At 43.5% G+C, this 22903-nt stretch overlaps 1 protein-coding gene across 1 annotated transcript in view; it reads right to left on the reverse strand.

Moving 5' to 3' along the window:
* SLC36A4 (solute carrier family 36 member 4) overlaps positions 1 to 22903 on the reverse strand; it is a 232567-nt gene that overhangs the window by 204490 nt on the left and 5174 nt on the right. The window contains exons 2-3 of the mRNA XM_007069478.4: positions 1477 to 1600; positions 511 to 601 (exon numbers count right to left, since the gene is read on the reverse strand). Of these exons, the coding sequence (XP_007069540.3) occupies positions 511 to 601; positions 1477 to 1600 (215 nt within the window). The remainder of the gene's footprint in view (positions 1 to 510; positions 602 to 1476; positions 1601 to 22903) is intronic.

A 22903-nucleotide genomic window follows, 5' to 3' on the forward strand; every position in this document is an offset into this window, starting at 1 on the left:
GAACCATCTCACCAGATCAGCAAGATGGAAGATCCTGGTGCATCACAGGAGATGTAATCCAATTAAGGAGCCCAATCTATAGAAGAGAAGGAGGAAATGAGGCACCCAAACTACAACTCACATTAGGCACCATGGCAGCATTTCTGAACCAAAAGTTTTCGATTTTCAATTTTTCACAGAAAACTTCACAGAAAGTTCACAGAATTTTCTTCAGGGGACAAAAAAAAACCACACACACACACTTTTCCAATCAGCTCTAGAAAATGCAGTGTATAGAGATTAATGTTACATAATGAGCCAATGGCCAGTTCAGGAATCCCAAATCCTAGTCTCCAGTTCTAACTAGACTCTGGAAAGGAAAACTAAGATGATGCCCTGTTCAAGTTGATATTGACATAATAGATCATATAATCAAGTTACCTAGATTTTAGTTTTATCACTCTGAACTGCAGAGATGTGCTAACGTTTTCTATGTATCTCTTCCATATGTAAAGGGGAAAAAGCTCTTACCACAATGCCTGCATTTTTTATCGCAAGTGGAAGCCCTAGAAGCCCAGTTCCAATGTTTCCTTTAAGGAGATGAGTAAGTGTTTGCACAAACCTGAAAATACAAATAATACAGAGTCACAGTGGAGGCTTTGAAGAACATTCAGATAGCTTTTCACCAATCAGTTTATAGAATGTGAAGATAAAATTTATAAGCTTTAAATGTTTCAAGGTGATCAAGGCAGTCTTGTGAAAGATACATAGCAAAAATAGATCGCATGCTCAAAGCAAAAATAGGTTGGATACTCCTATCAGGGTCTGGATTTGAGTTCTGAGAGACTGAAGCCAGGTGTTCTCAGGGGAGTGGTCCCTGATCTGGAAATTCACTTCAATTGTTGGATTTCATCTTAATTGTGCAGTGAGACTCTCCTTTTGCATGAGAGAGGGGCAACTAAGTGCAACAAACTGATGCTGTGCTGATTTTTGCCTAAACTATTTTAAAAGTTATGCCTTTTAAATGGTTGTAGATGCAACCAGGAGTCTGACAAAGAGTAACTTAAATAATATAGCAAAGAAAACTTTTTCAGACCCCCAAATTAATCTACATTCAGGTTCATTAAACTTTATTTCCAAGGTCTTCTAGATGCTTCCCATATAATTGAAATAGTATTAAAATAAATTTGATTTGTTTTGTAATAAGAGTTCCTTAGACCCTGAGCAACTCAAACACTTTATATACAGTGCAATCGTTCAAAAAATGTCTTATTTTATCATCAGTACACTGTCAAGTTCTGGAAATTGAGGGCCTACCCAAAATCGTCCTACACCAGAGCTTGGCTTACCAAAAAGCTGTCTGTGAGGATTCCCACAGCAGAATCATAAAGCCATGCTATATTCATGGGAAAATCCCTTAAAAGCACAGGGATATTTCCAAAGATCAAGTCAAATGTAATAAATTTTAAAGAGAATGACATTTAAAATAGTACATACGTGATGCCTTCTTGATTATCAAGTTGGTAATGCTTCTCAACTGGCAACAATTCATTTTCATGCTCATCATCAGAGATGCTGTCCGAATTCTGTTCTCCAATTAAAGGCTTCATCACTTCCATGTCTGTACAGTACAAGAAACCATTTTAGTACTATGACCAAATTTAGAAATATTCAGTATATGAAACAGTTCCTAATCTTTTTCTGTAACTGTTGTTCTTCAAGATGTGTTGCACATGTCCATTCTACTGTAGGTGTGTGCTTGGTCAACGCAAAAACTGAAAACTGGGGAAATGCCTTTCTGGGTGAACGAAATGGGAGATCATATCTGCGTCTCGTGGGAGTGACAAAGGAGGGCTAGTAAAGTCAAGAACCAATGTTGATGGGGCCATGCTGGGGCTACTAGTATAAGGTGAGCACGACCTTGCTTGACTTTAAACAAGACTTTGAACAGAAGCAGAACTGACAGGAAGGCATACAGCAGGCCTTTCGACTAGGGTAGGAAGAAATCATCTGTCAATGAAACCATGTTGTGACTCACTCGGAAACAAAAAACATGACGTTTTGTTTGTTCTTATTCCAAATAGGTCCATGTGGGGAATCCCCCACCAGTGGAAAATTGACCTGGACACATCTGGTGGTGGCAGCATATGCTTGAATTGACCTGTGTTTCTGGCATATGTATGGACACATCTGGATGAAGAGACCACTTGTGTGACCACTTGTGGTGACTTGTGAACGACCTGCTTAGGTGGTGTGCCCCCCCACCATGTGCCTCCTGCCCACTAGAGGTTCCCAGAGCCCACCCCATCAGCCTTGTTCCCCCACCCTGAGCAGTCCCCGGAGCCCGCCCTCCCAGCCTCGTGTACCCAGCCCTGAGTGGTCCCCAGAGTCCACCCACCCCGTGGCCTCATGCCCCTTGCCCCGGAGCCCCCACCCCAGTCTCATGCCTCTTACCACCGAGCAGTCTCTGGAGCCCCACACAGACACCCTGGCCTCATGCCGACTGTTCCCAAGTGGTCCCCAGAACCCCCCACCTTGGCTTCATGTCCTTCCCACCCCTGTCCTTCAAGGCCAGTCCCCGGAGCCCTCCCTCGCCCCAACCGGCCTCTTTTCCTCCTCAGTCCCCTTCCAGTCATCCACTTCTGCCACATCTTGGAAGATGAAGTCACAGAGGATGAGTGAGGGAGATTGTGAGGAGAGAAAAAGAGAGCCACAGAGGAAAGCTGATGGGAAATAGCTGGGTGGACACTTAGCATTTCTATAGAATCTTGGGGGGGGAGGGGATGTAAAGTGCTGTACAATCCATCCTCAACACTGTGGGTACTGTAAAGTATTATACTTGTTTTACAGATTGGAGATAACAGAGAGGTTAAATGACTTGCCCTATAGTACATAGTATGTCAGTTAGTTCTCACTGAAATGAGAAACCCAAAAATTGTTATTTCGGACATATCAGATATGGTATTTCTGAAATGAAAGTTTGTTCCCCAGGAACAGCAGCTGCTGTGTGAGATTGTCATTCTTGTCAATTTCACACAGCAGCACCCAAGGCTCCGAGTATCTGCAGTTCCAAGCCCTGCAATGCAGGCTGCCCTGGGGACACCAGCGCTTCTACTCCTATGCAAGCCTGGAGACTGGAAACCCTGGTGTTCCCCCCACATGAGGCAGCCCATTTCAGGTTCCATGACAGTAAGCCTGGAAGCCCTGAGAGCCCCAGTTAGAGCTCTGGTTCTCAGCGCTTTCCAGACTCCCAGCTGTGAAGACAGGAACTGAGTTCCAATTAGAGAGTCAAGGCTCCAAGAGTTTCCAGGCTCCCTGCCTCAGAACTGGGAGCCTATAGGTCTCAAGAGCCCAGGATCGAGCTGGGTCTCCCAGGCTCCAAGCTCCATAGCAGGGAACCTAGAAACTATGGAAACCCTGCCACATTGTCTGCCCCAGAACCAAAGACCCTGGAATCAGTGGGTCTGCACATGTGCCCCAGAACCACAGGCCCTGGAAGCAGTGGGGTCTGGACCTCTGTCCCTGTGTCATTGACCCTAGAAGCTCTGGGGTCCATGGCTCTGGGGCAGTCCCCTGAACTTTGTTTCATCAGAAAGTTTCTGACCAGTTCTACTCTCAAACATTTTCCAAAAAGGAAAGATGTTTGTCTCTGGAGTTTTATCAGTTTACTAGAAAAGTTAGATTGCATTAGCATGAGCAGAGCTAGCCACCTCCAAGAAAGTCCACCCAAAAGTCTCAACTACTGCAACATCTTCCTCTCCCCATGAAACCCACATTGCCTCACTCTAGTCTACACAAAATGTTACAATGAAAGTAATCTTCCCTGCTGGTTTTGATCACATAATTCCCCTCTCTGAATCCCTCCATTGTTGCATCAAATTCAAACTTCCTGTTACCACTTTCAAAGCTCTACGCATCCCTACTTATCTTAGATTTGCATCACTCCCCCATCTCCTCTGCTCTCACAATGTTTCCACAATTGACTACCATTTGCCAGCTTCTTACATAAAAATTTCTATGTGGTGCCCATGCATGGCATGCCTTTTCTGAGCTCCTCCACAAGACCCCTGCACTTTGTAGGGAGAAGTTTCACTTGAAACCCCAGTTCTGCCATGCTACAGACAGAGAACTGATTGACATGTACAATAAGTACAGAAGAATTACATATTGTTTCCTATACTCATAGCCTCTCTCTACTTGTCCTTCCACGTGTCCTTGGATTGTGAGCTCCTTCAGGAAAGGACCACCATTCCTTCTTGTCTATTTGGAACATCCCTTGCACGTCAACCTACCATAAAACCATACACTCCTTATACATTCTAAACTTTTACTGAACTTCTGAGTATTCTTCTTTCCAATAAAAACAACGGGGAGTCCTTGTGGCACCTTAGAGACTAACAAATTCATTTGGGCATAAGCTTTCGTGGACTAGAACCCACTTCATGAGATGCATGGAGTGGAAAATACAGGAGGCAGGTATAAATACACAGCACATGAAAAGATGGGAGTTGCCTTACCAAGTAGGGGGTCAGTGTTAACGAGCCAATTCAATTAAGGTGGAAGTGGCCTATTCTCAACACTTAAAAGTGGCAATTCTTCAATAAAAATCTTCAAAAAGATTCCAAAGAGAAACTGCAGAACTGGAATTAATTTGCAAACTGGACGCCATCAAATTAGGCCTAAATAAAGACTGGGAGTGGAGGGGTCAGTACAAAAACTAATTTCCCACTGCTGATACTTACACCTTCTTGTCAACCGTTTGAAATGGGCCACCTTGATTGCATTGGCCTCATTAGCTCTACAAAAATGTTTTTTTTCCCCTTCCTTGGTATTCACCCCTTCTTGTCACCTGTTGAGAATAGCCCACTTCCACCTTAATTAAATTGGCGTGTAGTGTTCTAGCTCAGTTTTTTAATATATGTGGGGAAGTGATGGGTAGAAACTCATGCATGCAATTAAAAACATAAGAATATGGTTAAATAGAAACCAATTCTGAAATTTTAGATAAAACCACTAGAGATTTGCACACATTTTGAGGGAAGCACAGATTTCCATTTTCCCTAGTTATCAATATTCCATCATCCAGAGCCAAGGAAATTACAGATGTTCTTTTGCCTCAGCAGCTACAAGACAGCAAAATCAGAATGATCGGTTATGTAGTATAATTTCTCTGGATTATAACATTTCTGCTCTGGGAAAGAAATGAAATGGCAGTTATTTATAAACTGTTGAACAATAGCTATGCAAATTCTAGTTTACATTATGAAGAAAACATCTATGGTACAAAGAACCACATCCTCCATGCATATGCTGCAGATGAACTATACTGCAGTCTTTTCTTCACTCATGTTCCTTACCAAAAAAGAAAAAAAAAAAAGGAAAGAAAAAAAGATTTACTACACAGTGACTCCTGATCAAGATGCAGTGCATGAGCCATTGAAATCAAGACAGCTGCCTTTTTACTTCTTTGTGCTTACCATCTTCACAAGGAGTTCAGCCTTAGGAGGTGAGGGAGCTCAGCAGGAGAAAACAAGGAGGGACCCTCTCTCCTGCGGAGGTACTGAGCTTAAGCAAATATTAATTTGTATTGCAGTAGCACTCAAAAGCCCTGATCTGCAGTCAGGACCTCATTGGGCATTGTATATACACATAATGAAGACAGTGTCTGCTCCAAACAGCTTACAATTTAATTAGAGAGTATGAGACACAACAGTTGGATGCAGACAAAGACAGCACAAGGTAACAGTGAGACATTATGAATGGTATAATAAGAAACAGCACACCAGCTGCTTAGCCATTGTCAAGTATTTTGCAGGCTTAATCGCAAAAAAAGTGAGTTTTAAGGAGAGATTTGGAGAACATAGTGGCTCAGAAGATTTTTTTTTAAGGGACCTTCTCCCGCATTAAAATGCAAGCACAGGAGAAACCATGAAGGTACTGGTGTGAGAAAAAAAAAGATTGATAAGCAATAACTTCTTCCTCTGCTATTTTTCTGCCTGGACAGGTGAGTAGTGCAGTAGCTCAGCCAATGTTGAAGGAAAGACATTAGTCTCTTAGTGAAATAGAAAAGCTTTAGCTTATTTGTTGTTTTTGTCCCTCTTTAATCAGTCAAAGTACTCTGGCTTCTTGATAGCAGCATCCTCTTCCTATAAAGTCGATCAGCCACTCCTTGACTATGGTTATCCTTAGGCACTGCCCAGCCCTGCTGTGGCTAAATCAGGATTGTTGATGGAAGAGTCGATAGCATGAGAGTCAACACAGGCAATTCTGCTGTTTAGAGAGACCTGCAGTGGAAACCTGGGCTTCACATTGGCCAGGAATTGCAAGAAAGCCTGAGATAAGCCTGTGACAGCCTCAGGAGCCGAAGTCCTAGACCTTTTCCACTGCGATATTTGCCACAGGCGTAGCTTGTATCGTTATGAATCTCTAACACCGGTACAATTTACAACGGTGCATTGTCCCCCAGTTTGAAAATGATGCAAATCATGCTGCACTGGTATAAACTTTGCCTACACTAGGTGTTTGCTCTTGATGCAGCTATACTAGAGTCTAACTGCTCTCGGGATTTGGAAAGGCTGCAATCCATAATTTATTTTTCTTTTGTTAACTCAGTGGAACCTCATTTGTTCACCCTGACTTGGGTTTCCAGTTACTGAATATTATGAATTATTACGACTAACAATCATTTAAACAAGCAAGAACAATTCATTCTAAAAGGAGTTTGTTTTAAAAATTGTACTTTAGTTTCATTTATAAAGTAGTGCCTTAATGGCAACAAAAATGAATAGGGGTATGGAACGAGAGATTTATAAGACTGGGACTTTTCAGCTTGGAAAAGAGATGCCTAAGGGGGATATGATAGAGTCTATAAGATCATGACTGGTGTAGAGAAAGTAAATAAGAAAGTGTTATTTACTCCTCCTAACACAAGAACTAAGGGTCACCAAATAAAATTAATAGTCAGCAGGTTTAAAACAAACAAAAGGAAGTATTTTTTTCACACAACACACAGTCAGCCTGTGGAACTCTTTGCTAGAGGATGCTGTGAAGGCCAAGACTATAACAAGGTTAAAAAAAGCACTAAAGTTCATGGAGGATAGGTCCATTAATGGCTATTAGCCAGGATGGGCAGGGATGGTGTCCCTAGCCTCTGTTTGCCAGAGGCTGGGATTAAGCGACAGAGGATGGATCACTTGATGATTACCTGATCTGTTCATTCTCTCTGTTCATTGGCCACTGTCAGAAGACAGGATACTGGGCTAGATGGACCTTTGGTCTGACCCGGTATAGCCACTCATGTTCTTAATATACCAGTAAATGCTCTCTATGCCATACAAAATTAAGTTTTAGGGTACATCTACCCTGCAATGTAAGCCCAGGGTTAGTGGGACTCAAGTCAGCTGACCCATGTTAGGGAACCCTGGGCTTGAGCATCTACGTTGGTTTTTAACCCCACGTTAAGACTTTTCTAACCTATGCTCAAACCTGGGGCTCTGGCATCCACACTAAAGCACGCAGACCTGAGCCAAAATAATCGTATCTCAGAGTCCCTAGCATGCCCCCAAAATGAAACACTTGTAACCCTAGATAGTGGTGCATTATGAGAAAACTTCACTGCCCACCCAGCACATTACAGGAAGTTTGAACAGCCCACCAAACACAGCCTGCTGAGCAGTCATTTTGGTCTGTGCGCTCCAAGCAACCGGAGAAGGCACCTTTTAACGAAGTTCTCATGCTTGTGCTTTCACTGCTTTGTCAGCCAAGTGGCAGAGCATCCACAAGGCACTAGTGGACATTTCAGACACATTTTCTGTCCCACCAAACGTACCTGATGCAGCTGCAGGAGGAGTACCCTGGCACCGCGGACTCACACTGGCAGATGCTGCTCAGTATAACTGGTAGAGCCGCTGATGTCCCCTACATAGACTGCAGCTTCTGGTGCAGGGCTGCAAGCACAGACCAGGGGATCACATCGGCATGCATGCTCAAGATGACCAGCAATGGATCCAGAACTTTTGCAGTTGAAGAAAGCCACATTTCTGGAGCTTGTGAGCAGCATGCCCCCACCCTCCAGTGTAAATAGACACAACTGAGGTCACCCTTGCCGGTCCAGAAGCAGGCTGACATAACTGTCTGGAAGCTGGCTACTCCAGACTGCTGTGGGTCCACTGGCACTGGTGGGGTTGGAAAGTTGACTGTGGGTTAAGTGGTGGCGGAGATATCTGAGCCTATCAGGCATGCAGTTTACCCCAAGGTGACAGACATTAAATATATTCCTGGGGTAGTTGCTGGCTTTGAGAGAATGTGGTTGCTTAACTGTGCCAGGACCAGTTCTAGGACTTGTGCGCTCACAGTTTGCCCTCCTCAAGGAGCACAAGTACATAAACTATGAACGGTATTACTCCATTGTTACACGGGCACTAGTGGACCACAGAAGCAGATTTATGAAAGTCAACTTGAGCAGCACTGGAAAAAGTTCACAATACCTCAGTGTTTCGTCACTCAGGAGTCCACATTCATGGACAGACGAGAACACTATTCCCACCACGACTGACCTAAATGGTGCTACTGTCCCCACTGTTACTCTGGGGGACCCCGCATACCCACTTTTTGCCTTGCCTTATGAAACCATACTCTGATTTCAGAGTCCCAGGCAAAAGATTTAATTACACCCTCAGCAGATGTAAAAGAGTTATTGAATGTGCTTTCAGCAAATTAAAAACATGTTGGAGGTCTCTAAAAACCCATGCCAGTATCAATGCTGTCCACATGACTATGGCTTGCTGTGCTCTTCACAACCTTTGTGAAGCCAGAGGTGAGCCATTTCCCCCTGAATGGACCTATGCCTGCAAAGGGATGCTGGATTGGTACCCTCAGCCAGAAAGTGCACCTACCACTGCTGGAGCTGGTTGCAGCCAGGCAGCAGAAGTCAGAGATGCTTTGTGTTCTCACTTATGGACTTCCAAGGCTCAATGGAAGAGGGGGAATAGTACCTGTATGAATGTGCTTCAGGAGGAAAAGTGTCATGTTCATTTTGGTTTTTTGGAAGGGTAGGGGGCAGTGCTTGGTAGGGGTGTGGACTTGATGGCAATGCAAGTCTGAATGCCATGATGAATAAGGAATATGGGTGAGAGGGCGAAGCATGAATGTACAGACTGCCTTTACTGAAATGTGAAATGCTGTACTTAGCTAAATAGAGGAATATGGTTTGTTTACTAATGCTTAATTGCTCCTGAACATGGTTTTAGCTTTATCTTCTCAAATCGTGATTGCATGATGTGATGCAGTGATAACAATAAACTTCCTTGAAAAACATAAGCGTTATTTGTGAACATGTCTTAAAATATTAAAAGACACACAGTATTGGTCAGGCCAGCTGCCATTACAAAACCACACACACGAGGGCAGAAAATAGTTAATACCCGACACCATCAATCCCTCCCCCCAGTGCTACATCTCCCCTGGCCCCAAGTTCTCCTTTCCCGTTGTGACAGGTTACCCCCTCACTCCGGGGTGCCACTGAGCCCGCCCGTTCCACCAGCCTGGGCTCCCTCACCCTGTCCTGCTGTGCCAGACCCTCAAGCCTCCTCTAGGACACACTCAGGTAACGCCACACCCAGCTGCAAAGGGACACAGACACTGAGATCAGCTCTGTGTAGGAAGACTCAGATTGGGGATTGCCCAGCACTCAAGTGCACACCCCCTCTGGGATGTAAACCCAAAATGGTATGGTCTTACGCTGCACAGAAATCCATACAGCGTAAGCTCATGAAAATCACCCCCTCTTTCAATGTGGAGGAAGATATTCACAGCTTTTTGCTCCCCAGTTATGAACTGCACAAATTTTTGTTTTCTATAAACCAGTACATTTATTAACAGCAAAGAACAGATTTTAAGTGATTATAAGGGATAGCAAACAGATCAAAGCAGATTACAAATGAGCAAATAAAGCAAACACGCAAACTAAGCTTAACACACTACAGAAACTGGCTACAAGCAGTAATTCCTCACCCTAAATGTTGTTTTAAGCTGGTTGCAGAGATTCTTGAAGACAAACTTCTTTTGCTTGCAATTTAGAATTCCAGATATTCCTTTCACAGACCAGGTACCTTCTACCCTGGGTCCAATTCTTCCCCAGTTCAGTCTTAGGTATTTTTAGCGGTCATCTTGGGCGGGGATTCAGTGAAGAACCAACCCTGATTAACTCACTCCCCAGCCTTAAATAGGATTTACATATGGCGGGAATCCTTTTTTCCCAGTTTAATCCCCACCCCCTACTCATGGAAAAATACTAGCAGTCCAAGATGGTGTCCAGCACCAGGTGACGTGATCACATGACCCTGCAGTATCAGAGCAGCATCCCAGGAAGCTTCTCACGAAGGTGGGAGATTAGCATCTTCAAAGTCCTATTGTCCTCCCTAATGGCCCATTGAGTAACCAGCCAGACTCTAAATCTAGATTCTAAAAGATTGGCAACAGCATGATTTGTGGATAAGATCTGACTTGTATATTGACCTGGGTCTGGGGCTTGGTCCTTTGGGATCGAGGGAACCTTTTTTCCTTTACTGGGGTGTTGGTTTTCATAACCATTCATCCCCCTAACAAATGTCGCTGGTGGTGATACTGGGAAACTGGAGTGTCTAAGGAAAATGCTTGTATGACTTATGGTTAGCCAGTGGGGTGAGACTGAAGTCCTCTCTGTTTGACTGGTTTGGTGTGCCTTAGAAGTAAAGGAAACCCAGCCTTGGGCTGTAACTGCTCTGCTCTAAGCAATTGGTCCTGAATTGGTACACTCAGTTGTGTCCCACCAAAGGCAGCATCGTTACAAGGATACATTGCCAGGTGATCATGTCGTGGTGTTGGGAGGATACTCTTGCAGCCATTATGGACAGCAGTTGCTGAAAGAGTTTTCTCTGTCCTCCTCCCTTAGCCACAGTTCCTGGAACAGAAACTCCTTTACAAGTGCCAGCTTCCGCACTGAAACCCTGACCCGCACCTGGGTGGCAAGCCTCAGGCTTTCCTCCTGTCTGTCAACATGCCATTGCTGCAGGTCTTTTATCCCTCTTCTTCTGATACAGGACCTCCTGGTCCGCCCTGTCAAGAGCATCTACCATAACTTCATCGTGGAAGCACTTCCTTTTGGAACAAATCTGAGAAGGTGTGTTAGGCCAGAGATCAAGTTCCTGAAGAACAGCAGGCAGTATCAGTTGAGAGTTCTGAAACAGGACCAGAAACAGATGGTTATTGTCTAAATTCGCTGAGTGGAGGAGCACAGAATTAATTATTGTGGAATCCCAAGGACATAAAAGGTAACATTTCTAAAGTGAACTAACACTTTTTGAAGGGGATGATTCAGTCCTTATACTGTCTCTGGACACAGCCTGGTTAATTGCAGTTACAGAAGGAAAGAGACAATGGTAAATTTAAGTTATAACCTTTTTCTGTTTCATAAAAATTTCATAACTAACTGAAATTTAGTGCCCTTGCTGTAATAGTATTTTTCAGTCTGTGATGGAATACACCTTGTATTCACACCCCATATATTACTGTAATAATCATTGTACAAGGTATGCCTTGTAAGGTATCATTTGAAAACGCAAATTTTGATAGTGAATATTGTCCTGATAAAGCGTGTGGCAACACTGTATGTGAAGTTTAAGATTCCCCTGTATGATGTTAAGAGTGCATGTTCCAAAACTCTCATACCACCAAACTGGTCCAACAGGCCTATCTTGAACAAAGGAGTGTATGTTTGTCGTAATTTGCATCTAAACAGTAAACAGAGTCATCAAGCAGGAAGGGAAAACAAAGGAAACTCAAATAGGTGGAAAAAAACAGTAGGGAACATCCTTCTACACAACTGTCGCCAGTTCCCAGCTGGAATGTTTTTCAAGAGGGGGACTGAAACAATAAAAAGAAGGGACAAACAGCCCTCTGGATCCCCCCTTCCCCTGCCCACCACATTCTCTTCATCTGAGAACACAAAACGAAACAGCCATTGGATGTTTGGGAGGGGTAGGGCAGTCCTGAGCTGAAGAATTTGGTCAGTAACTTTGCTGGAAGCATGTGACGAGAAATTTTCCTTGAATTTAATATAGTGTAAGTTAGACACTAGTAAGCATTATATCTATTATTCTTGTAGCTATTTCTGACTTTATGCCTCATCACTTGTACTCACTTAACATATCTCTTTGTAGTTAATATACTTGTTTTACTGTGTTATCTAAATCCAGTGTGTTTAAGTTGAAGTGTCTGGGTAACTATTTAAGGTAATAAACTTGTATACTATTCTACTTGTATATTAAAGGAATAATGGACTTTATCTATTTGTACTGTCCAGGAGAGGGCTGGGTAGTACAGGTCATACTTTTGTGGGGGGGAAATTCAGGACTGGGGGTGTGTTGTGGTCACTCTACAGTATAATCGAGACTGGTGAGAGCCAGGGTGTAACTGGCAGGCTGCACTTACACACAGACACTCAAGGTAGGGCTTGCATGCTGAAAGGCAGTTTGTGAGCGGCCCAGGTGGGAACTAATTGAGCAAGGCATTGTAAGGCACCCAAGGTCGCAAGGCAGAGATGACACAGCCTTTCCCCCACCCCCACCCAGAACTGAATCCTGATAGGTCACACTGTCATTTCAGGCCTTTCATATTTTGGAAGACATAGCAGTTCTTGTAGTGCTCTATTGGCAGAGAGATGTTATTCCAAGATGCTGGAAGGAAACCTGCAGTGTATGCAGCTGAAGTATTCAAATATATAGTAACCAAACAGCATATTTGTGAGTGGCGTGGACTAGTCAGCTATACTGGGGGCCTGGAAGATACACCCTTCCCTGCAATGTGATGAACTATCTGGAGTTCCTGCTTCAGGAAAAGTTTACAGCAATCAGCAGCCAGGACTGGGTCACAATCCATGAGGGAATTAACATGATGCTACATTAGCTCACACATGGCTTATCCTGTTATTCCTGCATGCAAACACACTGAAATCTGCAGCTTTCTTCCACCCCACATCTGACACAGTTCTGGGGAGGAAAACTGATGCCCCACTCATTCTTTGCAGAAATTATTTTGTGACTGGCAAACTGCATGGATTACCTCTAACTGAAATGGACTAGATTTGGAAATAGAATAAAGTTTCCCAAACACACACACACACACACACTCAGTTCACTGTTTACAGGCGGCTCCACAGATCCAGGAGGAGTGAGTACATAGTGGCAAATTTCTTATTACTGAAAGGAAAACATGAATGACCCTAGTAAACATCTGTGACTTAACCTTTACAGTTATTAACGTTTAAATTCCAAGTCACTGTTTTGAACTCCACATGGTGTGGGGGATAGGGTGGATGCCAAAGCACTGTGATACAATCCATCATTAGTGGCCAAACACTGGTAGCCAGTGTGTCTCATTTTTGCATTGCTTCTTAGAGCAGAAATAGCTGTGATGGAATCCCCGGCGTGCAACCTGGTCTGTGGGACTGCTGAGCTCTCTGTACCACAACCCTGGGCTACCCTCACACTGTGATGCTGATGTCAAGTTACAAACCTCTGGCAGGTACGGTACTTAGCCAACCATGGGCAGGGACATATCCAGTTGAGTTACGTGAAAGATCTCCCAGCCACTCATGAACCAACAATGGACAGGCTCCAACCAACTCCCTGCCTGTTCCCCAGTCTTGCACCCCAGAACTGTATTGTCTTGAACTGGTCAGAAGCCTGGCCAGTGTAAATTCATTATCTAGTTTGTCACTCCCTCAATGTGGAATAGACCACTCTAGCCGTTGTGGACTAAGCTGAGATTTCCCAAGCACTTCAACCAAAACACACTGTTTTAAGTAAAATATAAAACAGATTTATTAACTACAGAAAGATAGATTTTAAGTGATTATGAGTAGGAGGCATAGAGATCAAAGTTGGTTACTTAAGAAACAAAAATAAATTTGCAGTCTTAGTTCTACAAACTAAACAGGATTTGAAATAGCAGTGCCTCACCCTGACAAATGGTACAAGCAGATCCTCAATACACAGACTGGATTCCCTTTTCCACCCTTCCCCAGTCCAAAGTTTTTATCCTCCAGCTGTTCTTCCAGATTTTGAGTTGAGGTGGGAGGGAGGCCCAGTCTGTGTATTGAGGAACTGTAACCTGCTTGTACCATCTGTCAGAGTGAGAAAAGCTGTTTGATTTGACTCTTGCTAAAAGTTTAGGATTTAGAATGCGTGTTTAGTTTTTTACCTTTTTAAGGTAACCATCTCATTGTCATGCCTCCCACTTATAATCACTTAAAATCTATCTTCCTGTAGTTAATAAATCTGTTTTATATTTTACCTAAAACAGTGTGCTTTGTTTGAAGTGCTTGAGAAATCTCAGTTCAGTTTACAAAGGCTAGTGTAGATCCACACCACATTGAGGGAATGTCGAACTTGATAATGAACTTACACTGGCCAGGCTTCTGACCAGTGCAAGACAGTACAGTTCTGGGGTGCAAGACTGGGGAACTGGGGGGGGAATTGGCTGGAGCCTGTCCATTGTTGGCTCATGAGTGGCTGGGAGAGCATTCACGTAACCCAGCTGGATGTGTCCCTGCCTGTGGATGGCTAAGTGCAGTACCTGCCAGAGGTTTGTAACTTGACATGAGCATCACAGCACAAGGGCCAGCCCAGGTTGTTGGGACAGCGGGCTCAGCAGTCCCATAGTCCAGGTTGCACCCTGGGGACCCTGTCACACCCTCCCATTACTATAATAATAAACTGTAAATTTGAGTCACACACTTACCGGACTCTGGGAAGGCTTCTGTCTCCACCAGGTTTTCTGCAGGCTCAACTGAAGAGCTCTTCCAAGTAGGGACCAAGAATGTGCTGTTGATCCTGATCCATAGCCTGCTCTGGGACTGGTTTCACTGAAAGAGAGTCACTTCTTGCTCCCCACTGGGAACCTGCTGCTGGCTCCTATCAGCCTCCATACTGGATTCAGGGACCAACAGGGCACCATCCCAGCTGACCAGGTTGTCATGAAGCACAACTTGGCTTCATGCTGGGTGCATGGGCCAGAACCCAATGAAAGTTATCTCACAATGGGCATGTTGCTGGAAAATTGCTCGAGGTGCATTTCTTGTCCCTGGTCTTCCAGTACAGACGCTCCGCGACTTATGCAAGCGTTCCACTTCGGAACGCTTTGCGTAACTCAAATTTTGTGTAAGTCGGAAATGTATACCCAACCATTACGCAAAAAAAAACAAAAAAACACTCTTATTTCTAGCTTACAGAACTTTTTCCGAAAGTGCAGATTTGCTTAAGTCGGGTCTTGCATAACCCGGGGAGTGTCTGTACTCTCTGTTCAGCCTCTTAATATGCTCCCTGCACCAACCACCTGCCCAGAAAATCTGCAGAGCTGTCAGCTTTTTAGCTAGCTGCTGGTTCACATGGTCATTCCTGGTGTTTTTGCTGAAGTCTGCAGTTTTCCTGGCCTTGCACCAGAGATTCAGTAAAATTCGACTGTGATCCCGCGACTATGAAGCAGCTCACTTTGCAAAAAAACTTGATCTGTTCACTCTCCACTGCAAACCCAGGAGGCTCTCTGATAGTGTGGTTGCAGATCAGTGATCAGAAGAGAATGGGTTAAATGTTGACCTCAGTGCTGCCATTCACGTGCAGTGCGGGGCGGGGGGGGTGGGGGGGAAAGGAGGGAGGGAGGGTGGCTTCCATTTTCAATAGAGTGGATTAGAGATTGTTGGGATAGAGAGGACTAAGGAAATTGTCCCATGGAATTGTGGAATACTTCCGTCTGACTCCCAGTACCTGAATCATACAGGGCTGCGTCTACACTGCAAAGCAACAGGGCTCACATCCTGGGTCCCGGCTTACCTCGTGCTCGGACCTGCAGCCCTACAAGGTCCTGTGTCCAAGCCCTGAGTTAGCGCAATTGCAGTGTAGATGCAAGGGGGGTTACACTTGTGCCCGAGCTCAAGCACAGGCTACAGTGTAGATGTACCATTAGTAACACAGAACCTCACTTCAGCAACAACTAGTCCATGTCCGTGAGACATGAGAAGAGACAACTTGTGCACATGCAAGTTAGATGTGTGCATTTCCAGAACTGAATTAACAAGGTTCTGCCTTTAATGCACTTCACGTCAACTTCTCATAAGTCATCTCATTGCACACCAGCCTATGGCATACATTGTGAGATGAAGGCTTCAGAACCCAATGTGGTGCAGGAAACCCTCTCTGAATTTCCTCAAGAAGCCTTCTTTCCAAGACAGCTAAAAGAAAAAGGCTGCATGTGTTTCCTACAGATACAATCACGCTGTCACAGGCTGATAATCCTTCACAGAACCTCCTTCGACACACACACAAAAAGTAGCTCCCAACGGAGATGTTTACTTGCTAGCTCAGGCAGAGAAAGAGCAAATAAGGAATTTACCTTACTGACCCACTGAAGATAGGTGTATCCAAACTCAGGGAAAGAAAGAAAAAAAGGGAGTCTTTACGTAATCTCCATTACTCAGGTTTTTAGAGGTCTATTAGACTGGACCTAACAACTTTGTTTTTGTTAAGCATACATCTATTTGTAGAGTATTTATTTATATCACAACTTGAATATTGCTAGAAGGTCGCAAAATCACTTCCGTCTGTCTACCAAACTATTACAATAAAAGGGAACGTTAGATGCACAACCTTAGAATATTCCTCCGAGTCTATTTTATTCCTATTATGTACACAAGTCCTGTTTGCCTTAAAAGAAGAAGGCAAAAAAGCACAGCCAAGAATACCAGAAACAATTCCACCTTCCAAGCTCAAGGCCTATTATCAACAGCTTCTGTCTGACCTGATGACCTACTTCCAGCCCTCTCCCCTGCACTAGAAATTTACCCAGATGCAAGCCACAGATTCTGCAATTGTTTTAAATAAAGAGCCTCAGATGGTTCAGGTGGACTTGGACATGAGCTGCACCCACACTGGTAAAACCAGTACAAGAGCTGTAATTTTCCACCACTGCACCTCTACTGGTGTAGCAACGGCAGAGGCCACAGTGTAATTAAAGAACAGTAGGTGATTTCACCCTTTTCTACCACTGTGCAGTCTGGCCCTACTTTGCCAGCAAAGCAGCGTTTTCATTAATCTAATTACTGTATTACAAATGGACGTGTAAACTGCTAGTCTGAGCAAATGACTGGGAAGCAGAAACTCTAATTCAGGTCAAAGCAAAGAATTTAAATGGATTACTATATAAAAATATTTATGATGAAGATGGTAAAAAAAATGAAACCGCCCAGAAAACGGATGATGGTATAAACACCCACACTCTGTTTACATGACAGATCAACGACAGGCCTGTACCAGAGATTTTTCTGTGCGTGCACGGGCGCACACAGGGCCTCTTAGTACAGCTGCTCACAACATAAAAGGAATTCCTCAGCCAGGACCAACCCAGACTCATGTGCAACTGGAGTCATCTTGCCTGGGATTTTCTGTCCAGCAAAGAGAGTAAGCGTACTGTCTCACACCCACAGAGTAACCCTTAAACACAGGACAGGGTGTGCCTGCAGCAACCAGTACAACATGATCCCATCTCAGGACTATTAATAGAAAAACAGTGTGACCAGGTTTCCCCTGCAGCATCCCCTTTGGCCCATCAGGGTACAATTCACCCAGTTGCAGGTATCCACTGATGGACCTCCCAGAGACAGCAACCTAAGATCGCAATGCTTTGGTCCTCTGGCCAAGGCACACTTCAGTCTCTCCCTTTTCAGGGAGTTATGCTCTAGAGGAATCATGAACACGAATGCACACACACACATTCTCAACCTTTGGTGGGACCCCACACTTCTACTCAGGGCTTGTCTCCAAATATGCCATGCCTCTACCAATTCCTCAGAGCCTGGCTGTTCCTTCTACCAGCCAGATAAGCCCCCACTAAACTAGTTCAGTCTCAGGACTGCAAGCAGGCTTCTGTCCCAACAAGAAAAGTAGAGCTCTGCTCTCATTCCTGGTCAGCCCAGAACTGGGCTAAATCTCCTACTTTTAACTCCCCCTCCCTCTCCATGCCTTACAGTTGCTCCAGGTGTAGTGCTGCGGACCAGTTGGGTTCACAGGCTCTCATTAACCCACTCGTTGCCAGCATGGGGCCTGTCCACCCCATCAAAATCAGTTTCATTATATTGCTATTTTTTATATACCACTAAAGTAAAATTGTATGGGTTTTACATCTATGATTCATAACGGGGCTCCAGAGAGACTCTGTATATATGGATACAGACCAAAGTCCTAAAATCTAAACCATGCCATCCATTCACTGATCAGAGGAGGTACTGTGAAAACCAAGGGCATGAAAATTAGCATTCAAAGAAACAAACTCTGGATCAAGTATGCATTCAGGATGAACTGGATGTAAAAAATGCAAGTGTTGTGTGATACAGATTCTTAGACTATAATCTCTGAAAAGGAAGTGCTATACTACAGAACAACTACTATCTGTATAAAAAAAATCCACATAAAGTGATGTTTTATTTAATAAGTCATCTGTAACCATGATAGTAGTGTCTAGCACTCTCTTCAAACACCCCTGAAAGACAGATACTGAGGAAACTGAAGCAGAGAAAACCAGTTTACCTAAACCCACAAAATTACTCAGAGAACTGGGATTAGAATTTGGAATTCCTGCTACCCGTTCATATGATGACAGCCGTAGCCCATAGGTCGAGGTCTAATTGAATAATCTGATTCATGTGCATATATTTGCTCTGAACAGATCTAAATATAGTAGCCAAAATAAACACACCAATCAGCATTTAGCCAGTCACTGTGTGGCAACCGCATGTATCACTGGTTCTCCTGAAGTATAGTAGTGTCCTAAAGCAATCCAACTGCTCCTACTCAGCCTCCGGCCTTGCCAACTGTTTATCCTCAAGTTGACTCCTGTTGCCATCACACCTCCTGTTCATCGGGTAGTTAGCACAACTTCGACCTTTAAATCTAGTCCAGGTCCATTTGGAATGACGGGGCCAGGGCAGTTTATCAGGTTTGGGTTGTAGCAATGTATTTTGACGTACAAAGCCCGATAGGGTTTGGGTCTGCATGCCAGAATATCACGCTTCCCTCTCCATGATACTTCAGGAGTTACAGTTAGCACAAGTACTACAGCTGAAAACTCCCTGATTTTAAAAGAAGGGAGGTAGAGGCAGAGCATTGTCAATAATGTGTTCCTCAGCTCTGAAATTTACTTCCCTCCTTGGTCTACTAGAGCTGGATTTGATGACCTTCAGGGCATGCTGCAAGACATATCCATTTTTCTCAAGCTTTTCCAGGGCATGGAGAAGGATAATGATTGGGGAATAGAGCTGCTGCAAGAGGAATCATGTGTTATAGGATGGAGGATCAATTTACGATCTTTTAAACTATGGAGTGTTTTGTTTGGGCTTTTTTTAAAAAAAATAAAATAAAATACAGGATCTAGGGCACCGGATGGGGGATTTCAAAAGTGTAAACAAACAATAAAAATTACAGTTGGAGTATTGGAGGGTAGGTGTGAGGCAACATGAGTTCTTTAACTGTACTGACTGTTGGCTCAGTGTACACACCTTAAAACTCTCACCCTTAAAACTTGCTCCCTGTGACAGAGTGCTAGACAAGAAGAACTGATCCAGCACTCTGGTCACAGCAGTTCCAATCAAACAATGCAGAATGGTGCTGGTTAAACAGAGTTGTGCCTGATTTGTGGGTGGAGGAGAGCTGATAGGCTAATTAAACTATTAGGCAGAGTGTACAAACAGGTACAGGAAGAAAGTACGAAGGGGGGAAAGCAGGCAGCGGGGGGAGGAAAGAGGTTGCTCTTCCCGGCTTGGTGCAGGAGCTGGGGGCTTCCTAGGACTGTTGGAGCAGAACTGTATATAGCAGGGGTTCTCAAACTGGGGATCATGACTCCTCAGGGGGCCATGAGGTTATTACATGGGGGATCGCAAGGTGTCAGCCTCCACCCCCAGCCCCACTTCACCTCCAGCATTTATAATTGCATTATAAATTAAAAACACTTTTTTACATTTAAGGGGGGTTGCACTCAGAGGCTTGCTGTGTGAAAGGGGTCACCAGTACAAAAGTTTGAGAACCACTGGCATATAGTATTAAGGTGGTGGGACCCCTCATTATAAATAAACTGCACAAGGTGTCTGACCAGCACAAGAGTCTCTGAGCAGTTTGTGGAGCAGAGACAGAGGGCCCTGTTACACACCCTAATCTATAAAAGCGGTGAAAATCCAACCCCTGTAAAGTACACTGCAACCTTCAGGAGTGTTATGTAACTGCAAAGTATGTCTGCAATCCGGCAAACATTATACATGTGAGTTACTTTATGCTGGCAAGTAACCCCAACACAAAGTAATGCACATTGGAAAATATAATCCCAGCTATACACGCAAAATGGTTTAAAATTAGCTATTACCACTCAAGAAAGAATTCTTGGGAGTCATTGTGGATAGTTCTCTGAAAACATCGTCTCAATGTGCAGCAGCAGTCAAAAAAGCTAAAAGAATGTTAGGAACCATTAGGAAATGCATAGATAATAAGACAGTAATATCATAATGACACTATATAATCCATGGTACACCCACACCTTCAATACTACATGCAGTTCTGGTCATCCCATCTCAAAAAAGATAAATTAGAATTGGAAAAGGTACAGAGAAGGGCAACAAAAATGATTAAGGGTATGGAACAGCTTCCATATAAGAGATTTAAAAGACTGGGACTGTTAGCTTGGAAAAGAGATGACAAAGAGGGATATGATAGAGGTTTATTAAATCATGACTGGTGTGAAGAAAGTGAATAAAGAAGTGGTATTTACCCCTTCAGATAACACAAGAACCAGGAGTCACCCAAAGAAATTAATAGGCAGCACATTTAAAACAAACTTAAGGAAATACTTCTTCATACAACACACAGTAAACCTGTAGACCTCGTTGCCAGAGGATGTTGTGAAGGCCAAAAGTATAACTTGGTTCAAAAAAGAATTAATTAGTTCATGGAGGATAGGTCCATCAATCACTATTAGCCCAGATGGTCAGGAATGCAACCCCATGCTCTGAGTGTCCGTAAGCCTCTGACTGCCAGATGCTGGGACAGGACGACAGGGGATGGATCACTTGATAATTGCCCTTTTCTGTTCATTCCCACTAAAGTGGTGGTTCTCAAACTTCTGTACTGGTGACCCCTTTCACATAGCAAGCATCTGAGTGAAACCCCCCCCCCTTATAAATTAAAAACACTTTTAAATATATTTAACATAATTATAAATGCTGGAGGCAAAGTAGGGTTTGGAGTGGAGGCTCACAGCTCCCGACCCCCCGAGGGGACCCAACCCCCAGTTTGAGAACCACTGCTCTAAAGCATCTGGTATTGGCCACTGTCAGAAGACAGGACACTGGGCTAGGTGAACCACTGGTCTGACCCAGTACAGCCATTCTTATGATCACATATATCAAGTTATTTACACACTTGCAGGCCTGAAGCCTAGATTATTACTGATAAACACCAAAAAGTGACCACGACAGGCACTCTCAGCGGGGTGCTGCTGGACATGCTTTAGGTGCACTGGCAGAGCTTTGGGGGTTTGGTTAGCTGTAGCCAGGGCTAACAGATCACCCCACAATGCACATCAAATTCACCTTCACTTAATTTAAAAATAAAAATGATCACTCCTGAACTGCTGGACATAAAAGGGAAAAAAATAAAGCTGCCAAACCAAGACCCGCTTTCCCCGGTCAAAACTGGTAGTAAAAAATGAATTGCATCAACTCTACATTACCCTAATGATAACTGCTTTAACACATTTTTGATAGAAAGGAAAATTCTTCAATGTTTAAAAACTGCTGTAACAAAGTGTAATCTGTTTTATCACCAAGCATTGGAAATTACACTTCCCAGAATGCTAAATCTTGAGATGTCCAGTCACTTAAGATGCCTATTTTTAAGCAGCACTTGAAAAAAAAAAAAAATCAATTGCTGATGCAGTGACCTGACTTCCAGGTTATCCTTCCTCTTCTCTCTTGGAAAAAAGACACATTTGTACAGTACCCTGCTCTGCGATTCAGATTAAGTGTAACTTAGTAACATTCAGAATTACTAAGAACAGATAATTACAGAAAATAAATTGTGCTCTGAGAATAATTATTGTTGGCAATTCTACCTGATCAGAACATAAATCAGGAAGTACTCAGTTTTGCTTACAAACACTAATTGTCACCTATCAAAGGACTAGCAAAAGCAAAGACATTTTTATTGTTAAACTGAGCAGCCAAGGCCGTTCAGAGTCCTGCAGGATCTTATTGTTCTTTTATGATGAAGTATTTCACCACAGACCCACATTAAAATCATGATTTTACAGAAATGTACATCCTTTATCTCAACTGCTATAGATCTCTAAACCAAGCCAAGTCTTTCTAAATGATTACAACACTTGCAAATGGTGATATATCACTAAGAGGCAGATTTTTTAAGGTACAAATAGGTACCTAGTGCGATTTTCAAAAGCACCTACGTAAATGGTCAAGTCTCTTTAACCACCAAAAAAGCAAAATAACCCCCCCAAATTTACTATGTGCTACAGGTTATCTGATTCCTGTTTGAAATTAAATGTAATAAATAACTCAGCAGTGCATTTATTAGCCATTACTACCAGGGATGTGAATTGATTTACAATTAATACAATCCATCTCACTCCATAATTCCAATAAATCAAACCACAGTTTAGATAAGCTTTACTTCAGGGCTTAAAAAATTTGCTGACATCTACTAGACAGATGCTTAAAGCTGCTAGTCAGTGGTAGATAGGAAAGACAAGCAGGGGGAGCTTTGCCAGCAATGTCAAGGTACAATGCCCTGTTGTCACTTTCAACTGCAGGGAAAGGAGAACATAAAGGATTTCTACC

Source organism: Chelonia mydas, chromosome 1 (genome assembly GCF_015237465.2).
Source record: "Chelonia mydas isolate rCheMyd1 chromosome 1, rCheMyd1.pri.v2, whole genome shotgun sequence".
NCBI lineage: Eukaryota > Metazoa > Chordata > Testudines > Cheloniidae > Chelonia > Chelonia mydas.